Raw genomic sequence first — 20,724 nt, 5'->3', positions numbered from 1 at the left:
GTGTAATCCATACTGAAGGCTGTAGTCTTTGATCCATCAGTAAGTGCTTCAAGTCCTCTTCACTTTCAGCAAGCAAGGTTGTGTCATCTGCATAGCACAGGTCGTTAATGAGTCTTCCTCCCGTCTTGATGCTGCATTCTCCATATAATCCAGCTTCTCGGATTATCTGCTGAGCATACAGATTGAATAAGTATGTTGAAAGGATACAACCCTGACGCACACATCTCTTGCCTTTAAACCACACGGTATCCCCTTGTTCTGCCTGAATGAGTGCCTCTTGGTTTATGTACAGGTTCCTCATGAGCACAATTGAGTGTGCTGGAATTCCCATTCTTCGCAATGTTATCCATAATTTGTTATGATCCACACAGTCGAATGCCTTTAATCGGATCCAAGTAAAATAAAATCTTTGACAACTTCAATCTTTAAAGTGTTAAAAAGCAAAGATGTCATTTTAAGGACTAAGGTGCACCTGACCCAAGCCATGGTGTTTTCAGTTGCCTCATATGCAACAACAAGCCCATGCTCACCTTGGTCTTCTGTAGCAGATTTGCCCAGTGCAATGTGTTCTTTGATTTCTTGACTGCTGCTTCCATGGGCGTAAATCGTATCCAAGTAAAATTAAATCCTTGACAACTTCAATCTTTTCTCCATTTATCATGATGTTGCTTATTGGTCCAGTTGTGAGGATTTTTGTTTTCCTTATGTTGAGGTGTAATCCATACTGAAGGCTTTGATCTTCATCAGTAAGTGCTTCAAGTCCTCTTCGCTTTCAGTAAGCAAGCTTGTGTCATCTGCATATCGCAGGTTATTAATGAGTCTTCCAATCCTGATGCCCCGTTCTTCTTCATACGGTCCAGCTTCTGGGATTATTTGCTCAGTATACATATTGAATAAGTATGGAGAAAGGATATAACACTAATTCCCACCTTTCCTGACTTTAAACCACACAGTATCCCCTCGTTCTGTTTGAATCACTGTCTCTTGGTCTATGTACATGTTCCTCATGAGCACAATTAACTGTTCTGGAATTCCCATTCTTTGCAATGTTATCCATAATTTGTTATGATCCACACGGTTGAATGCCTTTACATAGCCAATAAAACACAAGTAAACATCTTTCTGGTATACTCTGCTTTCGGCCAAGATCCATCTGACATCAGCAATGATATCCCTTGTTCCACATCCTCTTCAGAATCCAGCTTGAATTTCTGGCAGTTCCCTGTCGATATACTGCTGCAACCACTTTTGAATGATCTTCAGCAAAATTTTACTTGTGTGTGACATTAATGACATTGTTCAACAATCTCTGCATTCTTTTGGATCACCTTTCTTTGGAATGAGTACAAATATGGATCTCTTCCAGTCAGTTGGCCAAGTAGCTGTCTTCCAAATTTCTTGGCACAGACGAGGGAGCACTTCCAGTGCTGCATCCGTTTGTTGAAACATATCAATTGGTATTCCGTCAATTTCTGGAGCCTCATTTTTCGCCAATGCCTTCACTGCAGCTTGGACCTCTTCCTTCAGTACCATTGGTTCTTGATCATACGCTACCCCCTGAAATGGGTGAACGTTGACCAATTCTTTTTGGTACAGTGACTGTATGTATTCCTTCCATCTTCTTTTGATGCTTCCTGTGTGGTTTCCCTGCAGAATCCTTCACTATTGCAACTCGAGACTTGAATTTTTTCTTCAGTTCTTTCAGCTTGAGAAATGCCGAGCGTGTTCTTCCCCTTTGGTTTTCTCTCTCCAGGTCTTTGCACACTTCATTGTAATACTTTACTTTGTCTTCTTCAGCCGCCCTTTGAAATCTTCTGTTCAGCTCTTTTTCTTCATCATTTCTTCTTTTTGCTTTAGCTACTGTACATTCAAGAGCAAATTTCAGAGTCTCTTCTGACATCAGTTTGGTCTTTTCTTTCTTTCCTGTCTTTTTAATGACCTCTTGCTTTCTTCATGTACAACGTCCTTGATGTCATTAGTGTTCAGTGCGTCAAATCTATTCTTGAGATGGTCTCTAAGTTCAGGTGGGATATACTCAAGGTTGTGCTTTGGCTCTCCTAGACTTGTTCTAATTTTCTTCAACTTCAACTTCAACTTGCACATGAACAACTGATGGTCTGTTCCACAGTGGGCCCCTGGCCTTGTTCTGACTGATGAGATTGAGGTTTTCCATTCTCTCTTTCCACAGATGTAGTCGATTTGATTCCTGTGTATTCCATCTGGTGAGGTCCACGCGTATAGTCACTGTTTATGTTATTAAGAAAAGGTATTTACAGTGAAGAAGTTGTTGGTCTTGCAAAATTCTATCTTGCAATCACCAGTGTCGTTTCTATCACCAAGGCCATATTTTCCAACTACCAATCCTTCTTGTTTCCAACTTTCACATTCCAATTGCCACTAATTATCAATGCATCTTGATTGCATGTTGATCAATTTCAGACTGCAGAAGTTGGTAAAAATCTTGAATTTCTTCCTCCTTGACCTTAGTGGTTGGTGCATAAATTTGAACAATAGTCGTATTAACTGGCCTTCCTTGTAGGCGTGTGGATATTACCCTATCCGTGACAGTACTGTACTTCAGAATAGATCTTGAGATGTTCTTTTTGACGATGAACGCGACGCCATTCCTCTTCAATTTGTCATTCCTGGCAACTACTGTTTCAGGATATATGTATATATGTTTAAAAATTTATACACTCCATATACACACTGTGTGTGTGTACACAGACACTTACATACATACTCATTCTTAGTTGAAATGTATTTCTTACTGTGGGTGAAGATCAAGAATTTGAAAGCCACTGACCACACCACAGCCACATCAGGCCAGCAGCCAGCCCCCCAAACTTGCTTTATCGTGCCTTTGACTCCATTGTCCCCTCAGCTAGGCATTCTCTCTGTTCTCTGCCTACTGAAATCCTTCACGCTCCTGATAAAACTCCACCACCACCCCCGGAGCGTTCTCCCATTTTCCCTCATCTGTGACCCTACAAGCGTAGTCCCATACTTTTCTTATACCACTCAAAACCTTATATTGTAGTTATGCCTGCACATTGAGTTCTTAGAGAGTACCTGGAGGGCAGGGCTGTGTCTTACTCACCTGTGCGTCCCTCGAAGGTTCAAAAGCGTAGCGAACATGGTTGATGCTCTATAAATGTTTGCCCGACCGAGTAGTCTCTGTGTCTGCTTCCCAGAGCAGCATCTTCTAGTGTTCTTCCTGCTTCTGTTTTCTTGATCTTTGGCCCCAGCAAGTGTATGATCTGTGCCCTGGGGCCAATATTATCTTCTCTACCCCAGTGGCTCTAAAATCCAGTTTGTCCTGGCTTCTTCAGGAGGAATAATAAGCATACATTTTGTTCAATTTAAAGATGTCTCCTTTATTCCTAGTGTGTCCCTCCTATATTTATGTATATATATTTTTTGCAGGGCAATATTGATAAATTAGAAGATGGTGTGTGTGTTCTTATTGTCCATATTTGTCAAAATAAAGAGTTATGTTTGTCTTCAAGGAGACCTGGTGGCGGAGTAGTTGAAGCGATCGGCTGCTAATGGAAAGGTCAGCGGTTCAAAACCACCTGCTGCTCCGCGGAAGAAAGATGTGGCAGCCGGCTTCAGTAAAGATTGGAAACCCTCTGGGACGGTTCTGTCCTGTTCTACAGCGCCACTATGACTCGGAATCTACTTGGCAGTGGGTCTTTTGGTTTTGGTTCGTTCTCCAAAAAAACAGATTAATTTTTTTTTTTTTTTTTTTTTTTTTTAGTTTTACTGGTTGCAAATTCCAAAAGCTTGAGTATCATTGCTCTTTCACGGTTGGGTGAAGGTTAAGTTCACTTTTTTGAAGGCAGTGAGATGAATTAGTTTCAACTCTCGAGCGCTGCTATTTATTGGTCTGCGCTCTTCCTCTGACGTAGCAAGCCAAAGCTTAGATGGTCTTCTCTGCGGGCCTCAGTTCCCCGAGATGTTTACCATCCACTAAGCCCAAGGCCCGAGGCAGTGTGTCTCTGGCCCTTTAAATGGGGGCGTGGCTTAGAGGCGCGAACAGCCCCGGAGCGAGACGGTGCTTGCATTAAAGCGGAAGTGTGGCCGCAAGGGGTAGGGACGGCGCCTGCGTGAGTCTGCAGCAGGGGGTGGGGTCACGTGGGCGGGGTCCTGGGTCGGAAAGGCTGCAAGCTCAGGTAACGAATCTCCCGGAACGGACCAGCCGGCGAGGAGACCGGGGTCGGGGCCCTACCGGGGTGGGAAGAGCGCGCGCCCGCTCCCAGAGCCTCGGCCCTTTCCCCGCGCGACAGCAGTGCGGCCTCGGGGAGCGGACGGAGCAGCCCCCTGCCGGGCTACTGCACCCGGGCCCACCGGGCGGGGTCGCCTCTGCGGGCGGAGGGGCGTGTCCCGCTTTGGCCCCGGAACCGACTCGGGCAGTTCCCTCTCGTTGGGTTCCAGGTGGACATGAGGCTGAAGGACACTAGCAGGCGGGTGGCCAGCTGACCCGCGTCCGGAATACGTGTGCACCCACCTGTCAGCCTGGGGAACAGGTGTAGGCTTCCCCATCCCCTAGGACTGAGATGAGTGTGTTGCCCGAGTGAGGCCGAGGCTTAGGTGAGGTGTCCACCTCTCAGGCTTCGTGCGTACCCTGTGAGGCTGGCTCCCCCTGCAAGATGCAGGCAGCAGGGTGACAGATGGGCCCCTAAAATTCGAAGCCACTCCTGTGCCCTGGCTAGTTCTCTAAGCTTGGTAACTAGGAAAGCAGGGAAACAGTTGTCCAGAGTGAACGAGTGTGCGTCCACGAGGGTAGGATGGGTGGGGCAGGGGCAATGAGAGGTTCCGTGGGGGTGGGTTAACAGGAATAGCCGGAGGAGCCTTCTTCAAATAGCCATGCCCCCTCCATCATCTTGTTAGTCGCCCTGGAGTCGGCTCTGACTCGTGGGGACCCCACATACAACACAGCGGATATTATCCGATCCTGCACCATCTTCCCGATCGTTGGTATGCTGGAGTTTATTGTTGTGGCCACTGTATTTTTTAAATGCCTCCCAACCTAGGGGGTTCATCTTCCAGCACTATGATGGGCACTGTTCTTTTGTGATCCACAGGGTTTTCAGTGGTTGATGTTCAGAAGTAGATCGCCAGGCCTTTCTTCTAGTCTGTCTTACTCTGGAAACTCTGCTGAAGCCTGTTGGCCATGGGTGACTCTGCTGGTATTTGAAATACTGGTGGCATAGCTTCCAGCATCATAGCAACTCACAAGCCACCAGGGTAGACGAAGTGACAGATGGGTGGTGGCTCCATTCCCTCCATTCCCTAAAATGGTATTAGAATGGACATGAAGTCTTGTGTCTCTCTGTAGCATCCATCCCTACCACCCCACCCCCCCAAAAAACAAGGCAAACAAGCATGGCTGTTAGTTTGTGGGGTCCACTCTGCACCAGAAGTCTGAGTTTGGAGGGGTAATTATATTTCAGGCGTGTGGGTGTATGTTTAAAGTATATCTAATAGAAATGGAGATGGAGGATCTGCTATGTTTCTGTAAGACCTGGGTCTGCTCATGGTTAAATTTAAGCAGAGGGTAGATATTGAACCTGTGGCAATAGCTAGTCCATTCCATAGAATACAGAATAAAGAGAAATGGAAAAAAAAAATTTTATTGTACTGTTGGGCTTCATACAGTCAAAGAGACATAGTTGTATGTGAGAGAATTCTTTCCAGAGCTCTAACAGAATAGTGTGCTGATTATCCTTTATATATTTCCTTTGTTCCTGGACACATCATCCGCAGATGGATATTTTCTGTTTTCCAGAATATTGGGGCACCTTGGTGATTACTGAAATTCTTAGCTGTATCCCAGTAACCTTTAAAGCTGTTCCATAGACATCTCAAGCACTGTGATACCAAATGTCAGTTACGTATGTGAGAGAAAAGTAGGCCTTTTGAACTTAATGAAGCATACTTAACTTTTATTCTGTTGGTAAGTTTCGCAAAGTTTAGCTATCATTTTGACCCACAGCTTCAGGTGTCATCTGTACATGTCTAAGATCAAACTGTACCTATTAACTGAATCTCGAATGAATGTTTGAATTACCTTCATTCTGTGGAACATTATTAAACTGTGTGCTGTGTTCTGGTGTGGTGGTGGTGGCGGTGTGTGCGGCTGAGTCGATTCCGACTCATAGTGATCCTATAGGACAGGGTAGAACTGTCCCATAGGGTTTCCTAGGCTGAAATCTTTATGGGAGCAAATCCCCAGGTCTTTTCTTCCACGGAGCTGCTGGTAGGTTCGAACTGCCCACCTTCTAGTTGGCAGCTGAGCACTTAACCACTGCACCACCAGGGCTCCTTTGTTCTAGCATGGAACTACAGATTTGCTTGGATCTCGCTGTTGTGAATTTCTTAGGTTTACTCTGATTGCACTCGGGCTTGTTTTAGTCAAGATTCTTTCTGTTGCAAGTGGCAGAAACTAAATTCAAACAAACGTAAGGAAAAAGGGATTGTCTCCAGATCTAGGAAGGACTGGGGGTGACTGCATCCAAGTGATGTCCCTGTATATTTCTCCCCCTCTCCAAGGGACCTCTATCCACCCAGCCCCTTATCTCTGCTTCTCTAATTGCAAGCCTCATTCTGTCCTATGTTATAAACGCACAAAAGACTCAGCACAGTGGTTAAGAGCTCGGCTGCTAACCAAAAGGTCGGCAGTTCAAATCCACCAGCCACTCCTTGGAAACCCTATGGCGCAGTTCTACTTTGTCCCGTAGAGTCGCTATGAGTTGGAATCGACTCAATGGCAGCGGGTTTTTGGTTTTGGTAGGCAGCCTCCGTGTTATGTCATCTAAGCTTAAGCGCCGCAGAGTGAAGAGAAAATGCCCGCTTTCAGTGTTTATAAATCCCAGGGAAGGACCCTGAGTGGCCAGGCCTTTGCCTTGTGTCTACTCTTGTGGCTGGACTGTAGGGTACCATGATTGACGGGCGCTGCCAAAATCAGATGGTCGGAGTGGAGGAGGGGCAGTTTCTTAAAGGGAACGTGGAGACGGTGCTCCGCCGGTGCTCCGCCGTTACTCTCAGGCGGGGACAGGGATGCTGTGCTAGCGTAAGCAGCAGATGTTCATTACAGTTACTTCTTTCTTCTTTTTGTTTTTAGGAAATTGCTTGGAATTGTTTTTCTTTTCCTTTGAAGTCAAATTCTTGCTTCATTCGTTTTCCCCCTCCCATCTGGACTCTTGCAACATTCTTTCAGCAGCGGTTTTTCTGTAGCTGCCCCTTCCCTTTGTCTTCAGGCTGTGGCAGAAGTACTCTTTTCTTACCACTGTGTAGGGCTTGGAGCGCTGGTGACGCAGTGGGTAAGAGCTCAGGCTGCTCACCAAAAGGTTGACAGTTCAAATCCACCAGCCACTCCTTGGAAACCCTATGGGGCAGTTCTGCTCTGTCCTGTAGGGTTGCTGTGAGGCGGAATTGACTCGACAGCAACAGGTTTGGGTTCTTGTGTGTGTAAGGCTACGTATTTATTTCCTTGACAATGTACATTGGCTTCCATTCTGTGGGCCTTATGTATACTCAGCTGCCTCCATCTTTCAAATCTTTATTTCATCTTCCTCTCCCATCTTTTTTTTTTTTTAATTGTGCTTTAGATGAAAGTTTACAGAGAAAATTAGTTTCTCATTAAACAGTTAATACACAAATTGTTTTGTAATATTGGATGCCAACCCCGCGATGTGTCAACATGCTTCCCTTCTCCACCCTGGGTTCCCTGTTCCCATTTGTCCGGTTTTCCTGTCCCTTCCTGCCTTCTCGTCTTTGCTTTTGGGCTGATGTGCCCATTTAGTCTCGAGTACATGATTGAACGACGAAGCACATTCCCCATATGTGTTATTGTTGGCCCTAGACCTGTCTAATCTTTGGCTGAAGGGTGAACCTCGGGAGTTATTTCAGTACTGAGTTAAAAGGGTGCCCGGGGGCCATACTCTCGGGGTTTCTCCAGTCTCTGTCAGACCAGCAAGCCTGGTCTTTGTGTGTGTGTGTGACTTTGAATTTTGTTCTACATTTTTCTCCCACTCTGTCTGGGACTCCTCTCCCATCTTTGCTTCTCACATTCTGCTCTCTCTAACCCTCTTGTCTTCTGTTTAATTCTTCCACGTATGATTTTCTGCGTGTAGAGCATTCTCACGTTTTAGATGAGACGATCGTGTGCTGATGAAGAACTCTCAGGGAGTCAGTCAAGCTATGAAAACAAAGCTTCCAGTGGTGACCGGCGCCTGTGGTTTCCTCCGTGAGCCCTGTTTTCCCTGCCATCCACAGCACAAGTCTGTGGTAACCCCACAGACCCCTGGACAGTCCCGTGGATTTCGGGGGTGTTTTAACCATATTCAGATTTGTTTTTTCCTCTGCAGTTCAGCAACAAGCTTCCTCTTGCAAGGGGAAAAAAAAATGACTAAGTCTCTTTTGACTCCACATCCTCCTTGATACCTAAGCAAGTGAAAGTGAGGTGATAGTTAAAACTAACTGGAAAAAACTCACTGCCACCAAGTCGTTTCCAGCTCATAGTGACCCCATAGGGTTTCCAAGGCTGTAAATTCTCTCTGAAAGCAGACTGCCACATCTTTCTCCCTTGGAGCCGCTGGTAGTTTCGAACCACTGACCTTTTGGTTAGCAGTCAATTGCTTCAAAACTTATGGCGTAGGTTCCTGTATCCTATCTATTCAGGTTATAGCTGAGTGGAATCCTATCTTCTGTGCATTTAATTTACAAGAATTCAGCTATACCAGTTCAGAGAAGAGGAAAAGGAAATGTATCTTGTCCTACACAAGGCCCATACTTCTAGGAGGAGGTCTCTGGGGTCGGGGTGGGTCTTTGAAGGAAGATTCTCTTATTATTGGATTATTGGAAGCTGGAAGGAGCGAGGAACTTTTCTCTCCCTCACTTCACTCATCAGCTTATACACATATTGATACAAAATGAATAACATTAGCATTTATACAGCATATAGATATTTTTAGACTTAGTTCTTATTGTTCTTTTATGTAGTGTGATAGAAGATTATAGAGTTTTCTTTTCTCAGATGGGGGCTTCTGGAGGGTTGTGTCTGACAGTTGGTGGTAGTAACTTGGCACCGCGCACGTGTAGGTCCCATGCACTGCTCCCCACCCCCCACTTTTTTGGTTAACATTCGTTGTTCTGTATACACCCCCTAAATGTTAAACTGTCACTGTTCCCATCATATTAGACATTTGTCAAGACAGAGAGAGAAAGAGAGCGGTTTGGGGGTTTTCGTAGTGACAGCTCCACGCTCTGGGTGCTGTGATTACCTAAGCACGTCCATTCTTGGGAAGAAACTCAGGGTCAAATAGGCAGCTCATCCCGGCACACTGGGCATTGCATTTCACACATGGTCTGTGTGGGAAGTCCATGAGTCAGGTGAGAATCGAGAATGCTCAAAGGACCCTTGAAAATCCCCTGGGAAGGAGTCATGTTGGGAGACTGCCATGTGGGTTCTCAGGAAGTCCTGTGCAGCCAGTGTTTGCCCCACTGTTGGGACAACATGCCGCTTGTCCTTCTCAGCATGGATGAAGCGGATTGCTCGTGTCTAGTTGGCGTGTTGTATGAGGCACGCAAGGACCAAGACTGGCCCAAAGCACAGCAGACTGCCATCTCCCAGCCCACCTCACTCTGGAGCACATGGTTACCGAGTGGACTGGTAGGCAGAATCTCCGGCACTGGGTGAATCATTTCTTTTTTTCCCTTGTCCCCTTGTAAATGGAATGGCAGTACAGCCCATTTCCACTGTTTTTATCTTGGCTTGTAGGCTGAGTGAACATAAGACAGCACGTAATGTTTGAAGTTGTGGAGTTTGTGCCATGTTATCAGTGAGCTAAAGGATCATTTTAAAAAAAAAAAATCAGTCTTTGGGATTTAAAAAAATCTCACCTAGATGCCAAGAATGGAGCTTGCGCAGTTGGGAGACTTTTGAGGGTAGAATGACTAATAGGATCTTGTACTGAATGACCAGAGCTGACACCAAGGGAGGGAGGGAGGGAATACGATGGTGAACAAGGCAGATCTTGTCTTTATGCTCCTGGAACTTGCATTCCAGTCTGGGGTGGAAGGAGTGGTTCACCCAGCTGAGTTGAGCAGGATAGAAAAGGCTTTTTTGAGGGAGCAAAGTCCTAGCTGAGACCTGAAGCATGAATATGATCTTCAGTAGTTCACAAACTCGATTGCATAAAAGTAAAACCCAATTACAACTTGGCTTATTATGGCATAGGTTCCTGTATCCTGTGAGTCAAATAATATCCTCTGAAGCTTAACAATTACCGGTAATAAAACTGATAATTAATTTGCGACACAGGTCTTACTCCTGTCTCCATATTTCTTGTGTTAATCATCAAATACTTACTGAATGTCCACCTAGCTGTGTAAGTCAATGAGCCCTGTGATGTAGAGTGTACGAAGAAGCATGGCCCCATTTTTATAATATAACCTGTTGCCGTTGGGTTGATTCCGACTCATGACGATGCCATGTGTGTCAGAGTAGAATTGTGCTCCATAGGGTTTTCAGTGACTGATTTTTTGGTAAGTAGATCACCAGGCCTTTCTTCTGAGGCACCTCTGGGTGGACTCAAGCCACCAACCTTCTGGTTAGCAGCGGAGCTGCACCACCCAGGGACTCCTTCTTTTGTATAGTTGAGGAGAAAAGACAGAGTCACATGTTAAGTTAACTAATGAATCAGAATGGAGGACGTGCCAAGGCATTGTTCGGAGAAAACGTGCGTTCAGCGGATGGTTAGGGAGGGAAGACGTCGTAGGCAGATCTGATCTGAATGGCTCCCGGAAGGAAGGAAAGAAAGAACCTAGATAAACGGAGAGGACGAGGAGAGGAAAGGTGACCCAGCAGGAGCAGACATGGAGGGAAAGCGGAAGCCATTCTTCAGGGACCCTGAATACCAATAGAAAGTTTAGTGCAAAAGGAGGCGTGGTCAGCTCCTGTGACGTCCAGAATCACAGGCTTAGAATTTGGAATTTTATCCTATAGGCACGGGGGGAGGCCTGGTGGCCCATGGTTGAGAGCTCGGCTGCTCACCAAAAGGTCGGCAGTTTGACTCCACCAGCTGCTCCTTGGAAACCCTACGGGGCAGTTCTACCCTGTCCCGAAGGGTCGCTGTGAGTCGGAATCAACTCAACGGCAATGGGTTTGCTTTTTGGTTTAGGCGTTGGGGAGCTGTTAAAAATGAGTCCATTTATGAAAGAAAGATAATAGAAAACTATCAGAAGTTAACCCTCTGTTGTGTGTTTGTCATCATTTTCTTCACAAAACAAACAAGATAGAACAAAACAAAAAAATAAAAGAAGAGAAATACTTGGACGGGGAAGGCCAGAACAGTTGGGAATGTTTACCAAGGTAGAAAATTGGTGAAAGAGTTCCCAGTTGACCTGGCTCAATAGGTCACGTTCTAGAGTTCTGATTCATTTGGCCGGTGTCATGGGATCACTGCTGTTTATATGGTACATACCCTTTTTTTTAAGTCCTTGTATCTATTATTAATTGGCTAGAAGAATTTAAGAAGGAATAAAATAAATAAGCTTGGGAATTATCAAGATGTCAGATAATCTTAAATCAACTTTTAAAATACCAGTTTATTAGCACTCAGAAGAGGATAACATACTGGATAATCTTGATTCTGTGACACGTACTTCCCATCAGATTAACCTGATGTCACTCCAGGAGAGACTAAGAAACAGTTGTTGTTTGCAAGTACTATTTGGCGTGGCATCCCTTAAAAATGATAAAAACAGTAGATCATACGACGGTTGAAGAACTGGTTGTACAGTTGCATGTCAAGAGGAAATTATCGGTTGTTTGTTGCCAACCTTTGTACTGGGTTGGCACTTACGTGATATCTGAAGATAGTATCTGCATCAGGTATGTAATACTAAGTGTCATATATTAAGCATGTCATCGTTGGTCTGTATATTGGAATGAAGAACTTGCTCAATTAATATTTGGGCAATACCAGTTGACAGGGGAGGGGCTAATATTTCAGAAAGTTAGAGATGTGCTCAGAAAAAATTAAATGAAGTTGGGTAGTGTCATTGTTTCCATTGCTGCCATAACAAATTACCATAAATTTAGTGGCTTAAAACAGCACAACTTTATTATCTTATAGTTCTGTACGTCAAAAGTCTACACATGTCACTGGGCTAAATTCAAGATGTAGGCAGGGCTTTGTTCCTTTCTGGAGACTGTAAGAGAGAATCCATTCCCTTGCCTTTTCCAGCCTCTAGAGGCCACCCACATTCCCTGCCTCCTGGGCCCCTTCCTCCATCTTCACAGCCTGCAACATAGCATCTTTCTGAACCTGCTTCTGTTGTCACGTCTCTTTCTCTTTGTGACCCTCTTCCACTTTTTAAGGACTCGTGTGATTACATTGGACCCACCTAGGTAATCCAGGATAATCTCCCCATCTCAAGGTTCTAATTTAATCACACCTGCAAAGTCCCTTTGGCCATGTAAAGTCACATAGTCACAGGTTCCAGGGTTTAGGACGTGGACATCTTTGGGGACAATATTCTGCCTGCCATGGGTTCAGTCAGTAGAGATGGGTGTCCAGTGACAACCGCACAGTAGGTGTTTAGTTAATATGTGTTGAATGAACGAGAAATCTCTTTTTCTCCTTCTCTGCAGAATGAGATGGGGCCGGGTGGAGGGGGAGGCGGATCAACCTCATCAGTCATTTAGAGAACAGTGGAAACAGCTTTTCCTTACTGGGTCTGGTTTAGCAAATCCTGGTGAAGGGGTGACGGACGCTGGCCATCTCATGCAGTCGCTGTTAATAGGGCTTTTCTGACTGGCAGCCTCCGCACGGGCCACACGGTTTGAAGGAGACCTTCCCAGAACAAAAGGTCAGGAGGTGCTGTCTGGGCAAACAACACCAGTGTCCATAATATTCCATCTTGTAGATAGGGAATAGAAGGGCTCAGGAAGACAAACAAGTTGAACGAGGTCGCAGATGAGAACCAGTCCGTATTCAAATCTGATTTTAATTGACTTTAGCTTATCTTCTTTCCAGTTAGCCACCACATCCCATCAGTAAAAGGAGGTCAGGAAACGAAGGTTGCAAGTGGAGTTGGTAGCCTGGCAAGATGATGGTCTTCGTTCAGAGAATGTTTGATCTCTTGACAACTTCTTCAGTGTGATATTGGTGGTGGTCACAGATGCTCAGCTTTTGTACAGTCTCAGGAGCCTCTTACTAATTCCACACAAGCGACAGAAAGGAGATTGTTTTCCTCTCTAGGTTATTTTGGAAAGACAAATGAGAAATATAAAACATTTTTGAAGATTATGAAGCATTTAAATAAAAGTTTTCATTGCGTAGTGGGTAAGAGTTCAGGCTGCTAACCAAAAGGGCAGCAGTTGGAATCTACCAGCCGCTCCTTGGAAACCCTATGGGGCCATTCTACTCTGTCCTGTAGGGTCACTATAAGTCGGATTCCACTCGACGGCAGCGAGTATAGTCTTTTCTACGATTTTTAAAAAATGTATAAAATAAAACTTAGTAACTGTCCTTTAAATCCACTGAATGTGAATTAGATGTACATGTGTATAAACATACATGGACTACTTGGTTGAATTTTTTTTCTTAGAGGTACAAATGGGCATGCAAGGCTTCAGGAAGAAGTCATTTATCACGGGCAGTTCAGTCTTTGAAGACAGGCCTACAGATGTTAGCGTTGCTGCTGCGGTTGACTCATCCGAAAAGAAGTGATACTTCAGTACCTAGCGTTGGAAGGATACTTTCAAATGTTGCCAGATACAGAATGTCATCAGATATATCTTCTAGGAATGCGCTTTGTAGGACTGGGTTTGAGGCTTATCTTCTGTAGCACGTGAAAGAAATTAGCCCGTGTTTTACTGTACCGAACATACTGGCTGGAAAAGTTGGTTTCAGCTCTTGAAAAATCAGTTTTCAGGAGTCCACATGTGTTACACATTGTAGATATTAGTTCTTTTAATATGATAGAAATGAACCACGGAAAGAAGTGAAATTAATTATAGGGATTTAAAAAATGAGCCTAATTAGATAAAATTGTTGGTGAGCTTTGGGCATGTTATTAAAAAATAAATAAAGTAAAGCAACAATTAACTTCCAGCTGCCTTTGAAAAAATTAGTCATTTCAGTGGCTCATTGATTGTCAGCATTTTTTCTCCTATCACTTCGCTAAGGAGTTTTATGTAGTAAGAGAACTTCACTTTGGAAGTGGGGCGCGTGTTGGCAGTAGGGGCCCCTGGAGGGCAGAATCTAGGTTGAGAAAGCTTTCCGCTGTGACTTCCTGCTAGGCATTGGATACCGTGGAAAACACACCTAGTCTATAAAAATAACCTTTGTTTTTATAACCAATATTTCTATAAACCAAAACCAAACCTAACCTGTTGCTGTCGAGTCAATTCCAACTCTTAGCGACCCTATAGGACGGAGTAGAACTGCCCATATAGTTTCCAAGGAGCGGCTGATGGATTCACACTGCCGACTTTTTGGTTAACAGCTGAGCTCTTAACCACTGCGCCATCAGGGCTCCAGTATTACTGTTGTTGTTTTGTTGTTGTTAGGTGCTGTCAAGTCGGTTCCAACTCACAGCGACACTGTAGGACAGAGCAGAACTGCCCCCATAGGGTTTCCGAGGAGTGGCTGGTGGATTTGAACTGCTGACCTTTTGGTTAGCAGCCAAGCCCTTAACCACTGCGCCACCAGAGCTCCAGTATGATTATAGCATTGTTTATATTCTCATGTTTTTCCTTTTTTAGTCTAAACAGGCAAAGCTAAGTAATGTTGGATTTTTAAAAGTTTTGTCATTTGTAGCCTAATTGTAACCCAACCAAAAAACATTTAAAAGCAAAATTAATCCTTGAACATATTGTTTTATTCTGAATATATTTTTTCAGTTTTCTAGAAATGACAGTTTTTCAAGAAAATCAGTTTTTTTTTGTATAATATAGCATCGTACCATTACGAGCTGTGAAATATACAAACTGTTGCATTTGTTTTCATTTTTTTTTAGTATTTCAATTTCCCCCAAAATGTTCATGTTTCTCTATGATTAGCTTTCTTTCTAGAGATCTCTGGTAGGCTGTGAAATTATTTTATCCTGGAGGTCATCGTTGCTTCCCTTAGTAGATCTGAGCCCTTAGATTTGCTAGTTTGTGTTAAATGACTGGGTGTCTCTTCTGGGCCGTCTGTCTACACTAAGCTCCCCGAGAGATCTGTGGCCTTACGTGGATGCCAAAGACGAGACTTATCCATCTGCCTATCTCCAGGGGAACTGGAGAGTTACCCTGAGGTTTGGGAACGTGAAGCAGGGGTTGATAGAAGCTTTTGGCCCCAATGTGCCTTCATACTGTTAGGACATAAATCTCTTGGTACCAGTGATATCAGTTGGTCTGGTGGCTGAACTCCTCCCAACTCTACCACCAGTGTTATGACCTTGGGTAGTGGGCCACTTCCCAGACTCTGCGTCTGAGTTAGGTGCCCCTTCTTTGTGCTCCCATAGAAACGCTCTCACTATATCATACCCTGTGCCCCAGGATTGATTTCTCTTTGCCTGTAATCAGATGATTGGATGATTAATTTGTTTCTGATGAAGTCTGACCAAGTAAGTCTTTAGAATGTCCACTTGACAAGAAGGAAATCTTAATAATACTTTCTTTCTTTTTTTTTTTTTTGAAAAGAGATCATCATTCAGGTTATTGTGACCTAAAGGCAAGCAAACAAAACAGAAGAAAAAACCTTGATTTGAATTGACTGAGTGCGATTATTAGAAGTAAATATGGAGAATGAACCAGACCAGGAGAATGTGGAACAGAGCCGAGCTGCCAAGACAGCTGAAGAAGAACTGAATAAGCCTTTCAGTCTAGAAGCTTCACTTTCAAAATTCTCCTACATAGATTTGGACAAGGAACTGGAGTTCAAAAATGATTTGGTAAAAATGTCACCTTCTTGTCAAGTAATAATATTTAACTAAAGTATTCTTTACAGTGTGTTTTATGACCCAAAAGTCTCTAAGTCTGTCGTTTTTGCATGGATTAATAGAAGTCTATGTAGTGTTTTATGAGATAAAACCACTCTTCGTTTCTATAGTTCATTACCGTTCATGAAACAAGTTCTCATTTGAGCTCCACAGCTCTCATGTTACTCTGTGAAAATCCATCTTAGAGACGAGGAAACCACAGCTCAGCTCTGGTAAATGACTTGTCAAGGTCACAGAGCTAGTGCTAGGTTTAAAATTCTTATCTTGCACAGTGATTTTCCCCTCTGGATTTGATACTAATCAATGGGTTTCAGTGACTGTGAGAATATTTAATGACAAGTTGCTCGATCTCATCGTCTCTCACCATAATTTATGAAATAACCGAGGAATACAATGTCAGACCCTTTCATATTGTTTATGGCTTGTATGTAAACTTAAAAAATCGGGTTGTCATAAGACATGCTGTTTTGTCACGTTCAAGAAAGCAAATGCAAAAGTCTTTCAACAGAAGCTTTCTGGAAAGGGCTGTCAGGATGATGCAAAGACAAGCAAAAACCAAATGCACTGCCATCGAGTTGATTCCGACTCCTAGTGACCCTATAGGACAGAGTAGAACTGCCCCATAGCGTTTCCAAGGCTGTAATCTTCACAGAAGTAGACTGCCACATCTTTCTCCTGCGGAGCAGCTGGTGGGTTCAAACCACTGACCTTTTGGTTAGCTGCCGAGTGCTTTCATCACCGCACCACCAGGGCTCCTCCAGAATGGTACAGTTAGTGTGTATTTGCCCTTGATAGTCACTGAATGTGTGGCTAGAAAAGGAAACATTTCTGCGGTCTTCAGACCTGACCCTTGTTACCATGGATTATTGAGTTGACTGTATGATCAGAGTGGAGCCCTGGTGGTGCAGTGGTTAAGAGCTCAGCTTTTAACCAAAAGGTCAGCAGCTCCTTGAGAGAAAGATGTGACAATCTGCTTCCGTAGAGATTTACAGCCTTGGAAACCCTATGGAGTTGCTATGAGTCAGAATGGACTTGATGGAGTGGGTAGGTGTCAGAGGATGGAGCCCTGGTGGCGCAGTGGTTAAGAGCTCAGCCGCTAACCAAAAGGTCAGCAGTTAGAATCCACCAGCTGCTCCTTGGAAACGCTGTGGGGCAGTTCTACTCTGTCCTATAGGGTTGCTATGAGTCATAATCGACCTGACAGCAACGGGTTTGGTTTTTTTCTTGGTTTGGTATAATCAGATTAGTGGTATATTTATCTCTTAATTGATAGTGTTCTAATCTCCCATTTATAAGAGGGGAAGCATCATTATGTGATCGTTAATTTCCTTTCTCTGTTTAGATTGATGACAAGGAGTTTGATATTCCTCAAGTTGATACTCCTCCAACCCTGGAAAGCATCCTGAATGAGGTAGGTGTATGTTAGCACTCACTCATTTCATAGCACTGATTTTCATTCTTGCGGGTTAGTTATAGTATATGTAATCCAGATCTGCACTGTGTGATACGGAATCCTCTACTTACATGTGGAGGTTTAAATTAATTAAAACTAAATAAAAGTGAAAACTTTAATTCCTCAGTCACATAGGGCACATTCCAAGTGCTCAGTGGCCACATGTGGCTAGTGACTGCCCTGGGGACCGTACAGACAAGGAGCGCTTCCGTCACTGCAGAACATTCTGTTGGACAGCGCTGGTCTAGGTCATGAGTTCCTCAAGAACACAAACCATGTCTCATTCATTCTTAGAGTCTCCGTGCCCAGCGCAAAGCTTGGCGCATGGTAGGTTTAAAAATATGTATTTTATTAAGTGAATTAAAATATTAATTTGTTACTTTTTGATTTTGTATTCTCTGTTGATAATGATTAATTAGTTGATCTACGGCTGCTAACCAAAAGGTTGGCAGTTCACATCCACTAGGCACTCCTTGGAAACTCTATGGGGTAGTTCTTCTCTGTCCTGTAGGGTTGCTATGAGTTGGAATTGACTCGATGGCAATGAGTTTGGTTTTTTTTGATTCTCCCAGTACCAGGGATATTCAAGTAGCTGATCCTCTGATAGTTTTGGGGAGCACGATCACTCTTTTCTATGAAGAAAACAAAGCTTCCATAGTTTAGCTTATGAATACCGCCCTCTACTAAAAAGTGTTTCAGAGTTTTGAAATGGTGGTGTTATTTCCTGAACTAGCAGATCGTAACGACTTTTATAAAGGAACTTTGTGAGAGTCCGCGGTGGGTGAAGTATACCATTTTTATGTACCTTGCACCTGCAGACAGCTCTTCAACCCAGTCTTCTTGATCTTTTAAAAACTTGCTGAAGACTCCCCTTGCAGGTATTAGCTTCTAATCTGAGAAATATTTTTCTATGTGTAAAGCCTATTTCAGATCAATAGTTATCTTTTCAAAAAGATAAGCATACAAAGTTTCCCAAACAGAAATGCCCAAAGCTCCCAATGAGTTGAGCGTCTGTCTGTATTCTTTCTTTCCCTACGCTTCTAGGGTTATAGCCAGCACTCTGTAGGATGCAAACTCCCTTCTCTGTGCGCTCTGTCCTTTGTTTTTCGTGTATGGCTTTAATCTCTATTTTTTCTACCAGTTTGATGTTGCCGGGACTTTGAATGTATCGCTATATTTAACTTCAAGAATGTTCTGCGTGCTCTGTGTTAAGACTTAGGCGTTTTTAGTTTTGACAAAAAAGACTTCGGCCCATGAAAGAATATCCAGTGACAGTAAAGTGTCCTTTATTTTTTGCTTTCTAATATAGAGGAGAGCTTCCATTTCCCCTACTCTGGTGGGAAGATTAATTACCGTAGATTTTGTTCACATGGTCTTGATCACCTCCTCACTCATTTCCTCATTCAAATCAGTCCTCGTGTCAATTATTTTACCAAGTGTGGAATAAAAATAATAGTCTTCGAGGACTGTGTACAAAGCCCTATTTCTCCATGTTTACATAATATTGGCAAAGAAAACAATGCTCAGATGAGCAAGGCTGTCGCTCATAATGAAGGAAAACTTCTCTTGCGCAATTTTCTTATCTACGAGTAACACTAAGCACAGTCATTGGTTGTTTTCTGAGAAGACAGTATTGTTATCATTCTCAGCAGTAATTGGGGTGCCTACCATAGCATATTTGGGTGTGGTGTTTGGTGTTAGGGTCATAAAACACTGTGACTATCTCTGTCCTTGAGAGAGAAATGGTTTGAAATTGCCCAGGCTTCATGCCTGCGGGCAGCTAGGCAGGTACGTAAGTGAAAGAAAAAATCGTGTAAGTTGTGGAGCATTATGAATAGACAACAAGAGAGGAGAAGTGTTAAAGAAAATTATTTAAAAAAGAAAAAATGAAAAAATCAGAATAGAAAGTGTCCATACGCACTTGCCCCAGGATACATGGTGCGTATATTTCTATAATATTGCTTCATGCCAACCTGAGGGAGGCTGGGAGGAAATGGACATCCAGGATATTTTAAAGGATGGAAAGTTAGAGGTTACTGAGGCCTTCTAGGTCTCAGAATTTAGGGTATGAAATAATGTTACTAGACCTCGTCATCCTTTGAAACTGTGCCTCTGAGGTTTTCAACTTTGAGATTCTGTTTTCTAACCATAACCTCCCCCTCCCCCCTGCAATTTCTATTAATTCCATTAAACATGTTCTTTGACTTCTTCAAGACCAAGTCTCTTGGTCCTTCCTCGTCGTTTGGTCTCTGAGAGTAGTGCTGGATGTACTTCAGTCCTACTACTGGATCCTGCAGCCAGAAATTCCTATTGAACTTGTTACTAAGGTGTAACATATACGCAGAAAAACGTGCAAATTCCAAGTGGACAGCTTGGTGAATTTTCACAAAGTGAATACTGTACAATCAGCAGCGAGATGAAGAAACCAAACATTACTAGCACCCTCAAAAGCTTCTGTGGTGTCATCTTCAGTACCCCGCCCTAGGGTAATCACTATGCTGACTTTGACCAGCGTTAATTAGTTTGTCTGTTTTGAACTTATGTAAATTGAATTGTGTAATATGTATTCTTGTGTGCCTGTCTTATGTCCATCAATATAATGTTTTTAGATTCTTATTTTTGTGTTCAGGTGTTTATTCATTTCCATTGCTGTATAGTATTCTGTATGAATATATCATTATTTATTCATCATACTGTTGATCTCATTTGTGTAGTTTCCAATTTCTGTCTATTATGAAAAGTGCTTCTGTGAATATTCTTGTGTGTGTCCTTTGGTGTGTATGTACATGCACACGCATATTTCTGTTGGGTATATTCCTAGGAGCAGAATTGCTGTGTCATCAGACATGGGTTTGTTCGGCTTTCGTAGATTACTGCCACAGTTTTTCTAAGTGTTTATATCAGTATATGCTTCCAACAGCAATATTTGAGAGTTCTGGTTACCATATCCTTGCCAACTTTTCATATCTTCTTTTTTACTCTAGCCATTTATTCTTATAGGTATAGTGGTTCCTTCCACATAATGGTTTTAATTTGCGTTTCCCTAAAGACTGATGAAGTTGGGCACATTGACATATGTTTTGGCCATTTGGCTGTCTCTTGTGAATTACCTTTTCATAGTTTTGCCCATTTTTTATTGACTTGTCTTTTTTTTTTTTTTTTTTAACTTATTTATAGGTGTTTGTTACATATGTTGGATACAAGCCCTTTATTAGATATATATGTAGTGCAAATTGCTTCTTCCATTCTGTGGGTTACCCTTTCACACTATC

At 43.2% G+C, this 20,724-nt stretch overlaps 1 protein-coding gene across 5 annotated transcripts in view; it reads left to right on the top strand.

Moving 5' to 3' along the window:
* Window positions 1–4,094: 4,094 nt before the first annotated feature.
* Window positions 4,095–20,724, top strand: part of VPS8 (VPS8 subunit of CORVET complex) — a 227,130-nt gene continuing 210,500 nt past the window's right edge. For 2 of the 5 annotated variants that reach the window (XM_023736800.1, XM_023736796.1), the window contains exons 1-3: window positions 4,095–4,175; window positions 15,701–15,951; window positions 17,342–17,410. In XM_023736800.1, the coding sequence (XP_023592568.1) occupies window positions 15,799–15,951; window positions 17,342–17,410 (222 nt within the window). In that variant the 5' untranslated portion in view covers window positions 4,095–4,175; window positions 15,701–15,798. Of the gene's footprint in view, window positions 4,176–4,829; window positions 4,981–7,299; window positions 7,456–10,005; window positions 11,900–15,700; window positions 15,952–17,341; window positions 17,411–20,724 lie in introns of those variants that run through there. The other 3 variants (XM_023736798.1, XM_023736799.1, XM_023736797.1) reach the window with 3 other exon arrangements.

The sequence above is a fragment of the Trichechus manatus genome, unplaced genomic scaffold (genome assembly GCF_000243295.1).
Source record: "Trichechus manatus latirostris isolate Lorelei unplaced genomic scaffold, TriManLat1.0 scaffold00092, whole genome shotgun sequence".
Taxonomy (NCBI): domain Eukaryota; kingdom Metazoa; phylum Chordata; class Mammalia; order Sirenia; family Trichechidae; genus Trichechus; species Trichechus manatus.
This window is presented reverse-complemented; position numbering and strand designations above follow the sequence as displayed.